Below are 11,188 nucleotides of genomic sequence, written 5' to 3'. Positions count from 1 at the left end.
TTTTGTACGACTAGCTAAAATGTGTGTTCAATTATCTGAAAGAAAGAAAAGAACAAAATGAGCTCAAGATAAATCAGTGCGAGGTGACAGCGAGCAGTTTGTGCCGATATCAACAACCTTCCACTCCTATCAGCTGGTAATTTATTGAAAACGATTACACGAAACAAAATCCTTTGAAAATATTGAGAACATGGCTTATTAAAAATTTATTCTTCGGCTTGTTGAAATACAAAATATTAAAAGTAGTATTGGTATTCACTAATATTTAAATAAAATAATATAGATTTTACACTTTTAGGGAAATAGGAATTTATTTGAATTTAATAGAATACATTAAACAATTGAACCGATGTTCGTTTAACAAAACCTACCTCTTACAAAACCAAACTTTTCTATTTTCAACGACCCAACTTTCAGTACTATAACGCTCTATAAATCTTACTAATATTATAAATTCGAATGTTTAGATGGATGGATGGATGGTTGGATGGATGGATGGATGTTTATTTGAAGGTATCTCCGGAACGGCTCAATGGATGTAGATGAAATTTGGCACCATGTAGAATATAGTCTGGAAGAACACATAGGCTACTTATTAAGTTTTCTTTTAATTCCGCGCGAACAGAGTATCGGGCGATAACTAGTTACTAATTAAATATAATGTATTAACGCATAATATGCATATTGTATAAAAGGGATCAACAAACATCTGTCGCTTTAATATTTTCTAACGGAATTATGACAGTAACATGGATAGCGTTGTTTATTAAATCTTTCACTTGATGTTAATAAATTATTATTTTGTTTATCAATTTTGTGTTATTCAAAGGAATGACAAATTATCTTTACCGTACAGAAGAGATATAGGTCTAAATGTAATTTTCAACTCAGATAAAAGCAATATACTTGTATATATGTTATTAAAATTTTCAATATCAAAAAGTAGTGGTAATTGGGTAGAAAAACTGAAAGGTCTGGGTAGGTGGCACCAGCGCCAAGAGTCAAAGGTTTCAAACGACATTTTAGCAATTATTTTCTGTACCGGAATAAAACAAAGAAGTCCGATATTGGAATGCATCCACAGCTGGAAATAATGCATTTTTTTGTTATAAATAATTTATGAACTATCTTTATAAAAATTACTTATTTTTGGATTCTTTGAGTCAATTCGATGAAAGTTGTTGCTATAAAAATAGTCCACACAGTACATTGTACTTCGTATATGAGGTAAAGTTTTTTTTTTATATCTGTAGTATATTTAGTGCTACTATCACTCTTGATCATCCTGACATCTATAGTTAGCAAAAGGCAGTTTTTCTCCCCATTGATTTCATTATTTTTATTACGAGTATAGAGCAAAGGCTTCTGCATAGATATTTTGGTACCAGTTTGTTTTTGTAAGTTAACAGATGGGTATACTCGTAAGTTAGAAACAACATTTGCCGCTAACAACAATCGCTGGGGGAACATTAACAAGATATGTTTACAACAACACTACTGTCTAATGAAGTGATTTGCATATTCCCTTTGAGGCTACTTAACAAGCTCATGTTCCGGACACTTGGAGGATGAAACGTTATGCATTTATATTAATAATTTCATGTTATCCTAAAAGCTTTTAACGAAGCTGGGTTCTTTGGTTAATGCTTTACTTAAAGTGTGCTCCGCAGAGCCTTTTCTTTTCGCCTTTCGGGGGTCCACAAAAATAGGTTCTGATCGTAATAATAATATTCTAAAGGGGTAGTATGCGGTTCAAAATTAAAAATTCGTCAAAAGTTTAATACTGTGTGCCTACAAAAAGTTAGGAAAAAAACTGAACGAAAGAGTGGAGAAAAGATTTACAAATAAATCGGGATTTTAATTTTATTCTAGGCTCCAGAATAATCAAAAAGCGTTCCGCTGTCAATAAAATTGAGAACCACTTCCATAGATAATTTACAAGCACACTTTATGTTACGAACTACATTAAATTACATTATGAAGTTTACTAATAATAACTAAATAATACATAAACAGTCTTCTTAATTTAAAAAAAAAAACAAACGCTCTGAAAAGATGTTGAAAAAAAATTCAAGGGAAATTGTGTTATCGGGCATAATCCCACAAAAAAATAACAGAGAAATTATTTATTTGGATGCTTCCTATTTATAATTAATATAACAATAAAAATTGTGCTACAAAGTGTGTATACTACGCTACGCTAAAAGTACGTATGTATGAAACGAAAACAAAATACATTCTATGATACACGAAAACACTTTTTGCTTTACTTCGACTAATCCCTAAGCAATTATAGCACAAAGGCAAAGACGAAAGTGCCTTTAAACCTTTAACCACTCGCCCTTAATCACGTTGTAACTGTCAGAAGTGTAACACGTTAATGATGACACGTACCACTTGTAACACAGAAGGTTTGTAATTTACAATCTCAATATTACAAACTAAACAGGAATAGATATTTTTGTTTGTTAACACACTATTACAACTATTTTAGATTTTAATTATTCCTTCAAAACTAAATGGTCTATAAATAATTCATGCTTCATTGCACAAAGTTTAATATGAACATTATTGTAAAAAGGTACCCACGAGTGACGGGCGTTTCATGAATGAAGCCACTGAGGTCACTGTAGCTATTCTTGGAAAAGCCTTTATTAAGCAACGAATATAAACTTTAAGATATAGATCTTTGGAGTTGAAAAATAATTTGCTTTATAGGTCGTTTTTTTTTATTTTATAATCTCCTGCTATGGATTAGCAGCGGAAGGAAATAGTTTCTATGAACAAACCTATAGAAGGATTACGTAAAACCTAGTGTTTGTCGTGTCTAGATATTTTTTATTTATTACAATTCATACAAATAAAAATGTTAATCTAAAAATGGACGACTGATGTGTGATTTAGGCAAAAAATAATTTAAATTCGATTAACAACTGCAGTTATAAAAAACATAATACACTTACAAATAGGAACTTAAGATGAATTTAACGTTTATCTTCTAAGATGGAAAGTGAATTATTAAATTTAATTTAACTTGAGGTTCTGTTATTTTACGAGCGTATCCCGATCCCAACAATATAAGCCCTTGCTAATACAACCCTGCCAATCTGAATACTATAAAATATGAAGTGCAAATTTACGAGCAAATATAACTAAATTTTCGGTATTAAATCAAAATGTTTAATAATTTCAGAAGCAGACCTGAAATACTTAATTGTTGGCATTTATTGCAGGAAAAATAACAAAACAATATACCCATCCCTTTCATTTCATTTGAAAAGAGATAAAAAATGAAAAGCCTTGTCTACTTATTTCCCACTTTCTTCCTTGTTAACATCTATCGGATAAAAAACAAAAAATGATGACATAAATTATGGTAAATACCTTCTTTCCTATCGCTATCTTAACACCGTAAGTGACATGCAAGATTTACCTATTAAAAGAAGATAAATTGAGGAGATTTACAGAGACGGGATTAGTTAAAGCTTGCGTTCATTAATTAAGAGTAACATTTTTCAACTGCCGCACGGAAAAGCTCTCTTTTGACTAATGTAACCTCATTATCCGGATACGGTGGTGCTCTGAGCACTATAGGGCATTAGGATTATGTTTGGAACAAACTAAAAGTTGCCATTGTTTAAGTATAAACAAAAAGTTTTATTTAAAAATCATTACGTTTGTCTTTGAGATGTTTCAGATTAATGATTTATGTATACATGCTGCAAATGTTATTTTAAATCTGTAAAACGTAAATGTAATCGAAGGTACTTTTATGTTTCCTCTATAATAATACGTAAATGGAAAATGTTATTCCTTATCATTTTTATACGATAAATGAACGGCAATACATTATTAGCAAATCTCTGTAATTTTTTATCACTTTAAAAAAATTTAAAGTCCGATGGCAGAATTGAAAACGTAAAGCAAAGCAACTTATACTTTGTTAAAAATAAAATACAGACGAATTTATAACCATTCTTTTGAAGCCGGCTAAAAACTGATTATCTAGTGTACTGACTTTAAAACCATAAATAAAATTAATGTTCTCACAACTGTATACACATTATTTCACTTTATTTTTTAAGAGTTTCACCTTATCAATCACTCAGAGTTAACTTGAGCGGACTACACATAAATATTTAATTTCAGTCCATCCATTATGTTGCGTTAGCTAGTATTACGGTGCCTTTATATGAGCCAAGATTCTCTAAATAAAAATAATGAAATTGAAGTAAATTTAATAAAATGCTGCCTTTATTTGATATACAGAATGAATTGATACACAATGGAAATAAAATAGTTTCTTAATTTTTTCATACACGGCATGGCGCATTCGCAATAAATTCAAAAAAAATCACGCCCAAAACCCAGAAGAGTACGCAGAACTAAAATTTCTATTTCCATTTTGCACACATGCTGAATATATCATACAGTGATAAAGAATAAAAATAAAACATATACCGCATACCGAGGAATTGAGAACCTCCTCCTTTTAGAAGTCGATTAAAAGGGAATGGAAAGAGTGTTACTACTTTATACCCACCTGTCAAGTTTTAGACCAGAGATATAAAACATTAAAAATGTAGGCAAATACATTTAAAGCTTTAGTATTCAGTTCAGTTAAATAGGGAATAGTGGATCAACAAAATGCGCAATTAACTTGGCGCTTCTGATTGATACACAATCCATTAGCAGTGCAAATGGAGGCATTAAGTAATTCCCTTACGAACATACTTCTTCCCTTTGCTTCCATCAACTTTTTGATGCAGCATTAGACGCAATAGATACATTTAAATAAAGAATTGATGATTACTAACTGCTACCCTTCGTTTATTTATATAACTGTTACTCAAGTAGAAATCTACAATAAGGGACGCTGGCAGGTTAAAATGTTGGAATATTGGAATGTTGGAAGCAGATGGTCGAGAAGTCAATCTAGTAGTAGTAATCAATTTACAGTCAAGTATTAGGAAGTATGAACGAGTGTTAAAAGATGGTAAAATTTTTTTTTTTAATTCAACACCCACAAGGACGAAATCAAAGGCGCCAGTTCGTAGTAACATAATATTCCAAGCCATAGTAACACAATGTTAGTAGCAATAAGGACAAAGGATATCTCAATGTCGTATACTCACTGTCGAGTTTGATATCTATTGTATGCGACATCACCCCTCTTTGTACAAGAGGATTAAGGTGACCTTAATTTATTAGTGACTATACTTGTTACTAACGTCAATACATTCAGATAGTTAGTTTTAGTTTAGTTTAGTTTAGTTTAGTTTAGTTTCAGCTAGTCAATCTATCTTCGAAACATACTGAAAATAAATTAAATAGATTTTACAATTTGATATGTTAATACAAAAAAAAATTGTTTCTATAAAAAAAAATCGTACACGCATATTTGAAATACTGACTGATTTTTTTTTAATAACTAACCGCTTAAATTAAGTAAACGGTCACATTGAAACCAAAATAGGTTTTTACTTGTTACTGTAAATACACTAATTTTATCATAAATCTTGTATTACCAGCTTTGTAAATAAATGTTACTAAAATGGCTAGCTGGATTCTGCTACACTAACTGTGCCAGAAAACTCCATTCATATTTGTCTAAATATATTCTGGTCTACTTGCTTTAGAAAACCGTAAAACATTCAAAGCTGTTCAGTGACTTACATAATTTAAGAATTGTCGATAATTAAAAAAATAATAATACTTTCTAAATTGTATCAAATTAATCTTACTATCCCACTTCTTACTTCTTACTAATATTATAAATGCGAATGTTTAGATGGATGGATAGATGGCTGGATGACTGGATGTTTGTTTGAAGGTATCTCCTGAACGGCTTAGCGGATCTCGATGAAATTTGGCTTAAATATAGAAAATAATCTGGAATACCACATAGGCTACTAATCAAGTTTTTTTTTAATTTCGCGCGGACAAAGTCACAGACGACAGCTAGTATACATATAATAAGAAAAAATGGAATAAAGTAAAACAACAAGTTAATATAAATAATCTTAATGTAACGAAAACAAAATGTTAATATTTCATCCAACCTTATTATTAACTGAATACGCAAAATTATTTGTTATTCTATTTGTGACAATTTAGACGGATTCAAATCCGGTATGATCCGCTTAGTGAATAAAATGTAACATGTTATGTAGACAGAATATTCTTGTAAGATACACAATATATTCAAGTTGTATACATTTTCGATAAAAACATCACACCGAAAACTGTTCATGTGAAAGTTGGTGGCCATTATACTTTTACTTATGACAGCCAAGCTTAAAGATGAACTTCAAAAGAAACTAATGTTGAATAATGAATTAAATTAAACATTTCATCACAAGTTTCATCGTTTACCGCGACTTCGTTTGCGTAGAGTTAAATAGGCTAAAAAACTATATAAATAATAAATACTGAAGAAATGACATTTCTCTATTCAAACATTTCACCCCCCACTTTGGACCCTTACAGACCGAATTTTGTAAAGAAAAAAATCTATGCAAAATTTCAAGTCATTATATGCTCTTTAGTTTTGGCTGTGCGTGTTTCGTCCGCGTGGAATTAAAAACCAGTTACACGAATAGTTATTTCCCGATTAATTTCGCAGCGTGATATTGATATATAGCGTACCAAACAAACTGTACATGCGTTAATTCATTACACACATAATTTTACAATAATATTTGAATTAACTCAACTTTATAAGTGTGAACGCACTTATACAGGATGTCCGGGAAAGACGTCTACATTAGAATACCATGGATTCTTTGGTCGAAAATACGCCGATTTGACTTAACTTACCTCTATACAAAGTATTCCGTTTAACCGTTAAAGGGCTTTAAAGTTTGCAAAGTATTTTACATTTATTCAAATAACTTTATAAAAAGTCTTACATAGATTTTATTTATATTGAAAACACAGTTTTTGTTTCATAAACTTGGTAAAATAAGCCTTCGTCATAAAACCTACAGGCTCGAAGATAAAAATCGATAATATTTTTGCAACCGTCTGTATAATCTGTCAACTTTTTTTGTTACATAGAAAGTTTAATTTACAAGATTTTTGTCCTCTGGTAAAATTTTGATTTCGCCAGCGGTTTCACCACAAAATAATGTTTTCGAAGTACGCTTAACTTTGGAACTACGAGATACCGCTACTAAAATTTTTATCAAAATTAAATTGACTTTTAGGTACCACATTGCAGTGTCATACACAATTGTTTATTTTAATTATAATTGTTGCTAGAGTATGGCTGTAGATGTGACATTTGCATACTCATTTTATTTCACTAAGTAACTAACTGTTCATTTAAAAGATTAAACGCGTAAGAATTAAGAAAAACTTATTTTGTGGAAAACAAATCAAATCTTATCAAGGAACTAATTTTTCCTAAATTAAATTTTCTAGTAAAGAATAAAAACATGTGAGATTGTACAGGCTGTTTCTAAAATAAGATTGATTTTTATATGACAGTCATGTTTTCGAGCTCCCTGATAGTTTTATAACAAAGGTTTGTTTCGCAAAAAAGGTGTATTTTATCAAATAAAAACTATGGTTTCAATATGAATTATATCTATCATTAAAGACTTTTCTAGATATTTGAATAAATGTAAAATAATTTGCCAACTTTAAAGCGTAGCGCACAAACGAAGAAACTTATGATAGAGATTAGATGGGTTAATCGTTATATTTTCGACAAAGAAATTTGTTGTTGGTACTTCATTTTACACCTTTTTCCCGGACATCCTGTAGAATACAATACAATTTAATCTAAATGTGGAGAAAATAGCGTTGAGATTAATTTTACTTCATATTATGCATATACCAGCGAACCTCTGGTACATACAATGTATACTGTGAGTAAGAAAATTTTGGTATTAAATAATAATATTACAGTTTCATCATTATTACATACATATGTGTTATATTATCCGTAAACTTTCTATGTACTTAAGAAGTTTGAGAATATTGCATTCGCGTATTTTTCGCCTCGACTGTACATAAATATTGTTGTACTATATTTCGAATTAATGTTAACATTATATATTTATGTACTTCTAAAAAAAAGGATATTTCTTAGTTCCATTTTTAAGTAAATAACTGTCAAGATCTGTCAAAATGTATTTATTATTTAACAAAGTTAAGTAGATAGTTTACCTTCTTTACAGCTTTACTTCTTTACTTAGTTAAAAGTTTAAAATATCCATCTTATGACTATATTTTTCCAAAGAATGTAATAAAACCTTTATTTTACCTATAATTATTAACATTCTGTCAACAGTTAAAAATGAACGCGGCAAAGGAAATTTTAAGTAAAGACCTAAAACAATAATTATTATATGTGTTTCAAGTAAAGTCTCTTTCTAAAAATTACTCCACTAAAAAAAAACAAAATATATTATATTCTTTTTGCATGATATTTACATTTTACCCGTCCTTATCCTACGTCATAGGTAAGAATATGAATATTATAGACGTGTTTACGTGAAAAGTATTTTTTTAGTATGAATGTTTCATTGAAAAAATATTCATGAAATTAAATATTTTATAGATAGTGCTACTGTGTTTACTGGGGGCCGTGTACGCAGTGCCAGATGCTTTCTTGGATAGTGTAAGTGACTGCTATGACTACGAGGACAAATTCTTATGCTTTGACAATTTTAAGAATGGTCTCGCTTACAGATTTGGGTAAGTAACACTTTCAAATAATAGATACGAAGAAATATAACAGAAGAAGACCGCATTTTTTATAGATATGACATATATAGTAAATAGTTAAAAATAATTATATCAAAACAGTAAAAATACATTAAAGTATATCAAAATCGGAAAAAATTGTAAACGTGCGTGTCAAAGAATTAATTCAATTTTAGAATTTATAAACGCCATCTAGCTTGAAATTAAGGAACATCTTTATTTCAGTATAGTGATCTTTATAAGAGTTTAAGAACATAAACCGATTGATTACTTTTAACTACAGATAGTTATAACAATTTTCATTTTAGGTTTGAACAACCAGAAGGTAGGAGGCAACAAAAAAGAGAAGGATTTATAAAAAAAGATTCTCTTTCAAAAGGCTTTTTACAAGATAGAAGCAACGACGGTGTAAGACATATAACTAAAAATAACGCTGATGACAACGAAAAAAAGTCCATATTAGAAATGATTGTCAGCGGAAGGGTTCCCGAGGTTGTAATTGCATCTATGCTTGGATAAATGAAATCTGATAAACGCTTATAATATATAAATCAATGTCACGGAGAAATAAACAAATAATTTTTGTATTATTTTTAACGACCCAAATGTTCTGCACCATAGGAAGAAATATTTACTCTGACATTCTCTTTTCCTGCTTTCTTTTCTATACTTGATTACAAGAAAAATCACCTAAAACAATATACGTAATAAATAGACTAGTCGTAGCTAACGAGGTTCGGGATGAGAACGAAAGCCTGGAAATGAGATGGCATTACGTGAACTAGCACGTTTGCGTCGCGGCTGTCGCCATTTCAACAAACACGACCCTAATAACACGATAATAATACACGTATTCATCTCATAAATTCCATGGGAACTTTGCACGAAAAAAATCTTTTTCTAATGAAAATGTTACCCTTTAATTTTTGGTTATGCTAAAATTTTAATGGAATGTAGTGATCGCCAACTGTTCAAAACTTACTGTAAATTATGTTATAAAACTTTTTTTATTAATTTTAATGTATAAGTATTGTCTCCATCGCTTTTCTCTCGCACAAAGTCTCAGAGAAAATTCAATTTTAAATTTTTGGGATCGTAGAATAAATAAACTACGTTTATACAGCACGTGCAGCCTCCGAAACTGTCGCAATGTAATTTCAACCTGGAAATTATTTAGCAAGAATCGAGAAATTCCTTCCCGCCACAGAAGCAATATCACACGTCGCTAATAAAATCGACTACTTTAAGAGTAAAGCAATACTTTGTAGTAAACTAAACGAAGTATGCGGTTGCCAGCTTCGGAAACTAAGAATTTCTGGCGTTAAATACAAAGCTGAAGAAATAACAAAAGTAAATGTATATACCTATAGCTATACACATAGTAAGTATACATATATTGTAGTATTTTTATGAATGAGTCTTACAGTACACGAGAAAGACGTACAAAATCAGGACAATTTTTTTTATCAAAAGTACCTAACAATGATCTTTTATGCTAAAAGAAACCTATCTGTTGAAAGCGCAACCAAATTATATGAATAAGTAGTATTCTGAATTGGGGTTTGCAAGTTTGCACATAGGAAAACCCCAATTTTGGCTTCAGAGGCTTTTGAGACGTGAACAAATAAGTAAATTCTTTATTTTTACTTCCAGTTGTAGGGTAATATATTTTATGTCATTTTACAACCCGACGGAGACTTTCCCACGTAATATTAATAAGTGGCTTCTCTGTGACAAAAGAAAGAAATGAAGTAATATTACGACGCAGTTTTATTACGACCGTGCCATATGTTATGAGCCTCAGGATATTCAGCAATATTCTAGGACGAGCCTTTTTGTTTTTTTTTTATCTTAACTGAGTTTAACTTAAAAATAAGCAAGCATATGTATCATAATATTGATGGAAGACTTCATTGACAGTGACCATCAATGTGTGAGGTAGTTTAAAAAACGATAATAGACAATGGCAGACACCAGTTACAATGTCATCTGTTGCACGAATGGGACGGCTCGACCGGTACCACAACCACACAGAAGACAGGCGTGAAGCGGAAGTACATTATTCCGCGTTTCATCTGATAGTGTGCATGCTGTAGTCCTCTTTCCCTTCCCACCCTTTTCTTATACGGAAAGGACGCCCTTTTCTTATAAGGGAAGAGAAAGTGGATATGATGAAGGAAGGATCGCAAAGGAAGGGAAAATATCCTCTTTGAGTTTCTTACAATTGCGGATGTCTAGGCAGAAGTTACTTCGCTATTACGGTGAATTTTTTTTCGCTTTCTCACTTGCCTTTTATAACACATAAGAAACAGAATTTTTGATGAGCCAGTAAAACAAAATACAACATGTTTGAGAAATTTTTATTATAAAACTTATATTGAACGAAAAACTCATGCCGAAGTGTTCATTTCAAAGTTTTTCTTGAATATATCGCAACACTGAATCGCATTTTTATTCCGAAAACTATTAAGGA

At 30.7% G+C, this 11,188-nt stretch overlaps 1 protein-coding gene across 1 annotated transcript; it reads left to right on the top strand.

Annotated features, from left to right (window-relative positions):
- The first annotated feature begins 7,838 nt into the window (after window positions 1-7,838).
- LOC106714755 lies at window positions 7,839-9,259 on the top strand. Its single transcript, XM_045678472.1, has 3 exons — window positions 7,839-7,874; window positions 8,570-8,706; window positions 9,024-9,259. The coding sequence occupies exons 1-3, from the start codon at window positions 7,866-7,868 to the stop codon at window positions 9,232-9,234; spliced, it is 357 nt and encodes a 118-aa protein (XP_045534428.1). The 5' UTR covers window positions 7,839-7,865; the 3' UTR covers window positions 9,235-9,259.
- The last annotated feature ends 1,929 nt before the right edge of the window (window positions 9,260-11,188 follow it).

This window comes from Papilio machaon, chromosome 6, assembly GCF_912999745.1.
Source record: "Papilio machaon chromosome 6, ilPapMach1.1, whole genome shotgun sequence".
Lineage (NCBI taxonomy): Eukaryota > Metazoa > Arthropoda > Insecta > Lepidoptera > Papilionidae > Papilio > Papilio machaon.
Note: the sequence above shows the minus strand (reverse complement) of the source record. Positions and strands in the feature narration are given on the sequence as shown.

Bases quoted from the DNA above. Each gene is read 5' to 3' on its own strand.
- LOC106714755 (XM_045678472.1), top strand. The intron at 8,707-9,023 runs GTAAGTAACACT...TTTTCATTTTAG, and splicing joins GGTCTCGCTTACAGATTTGG to GTTTGAACAACCAGAAGGTA.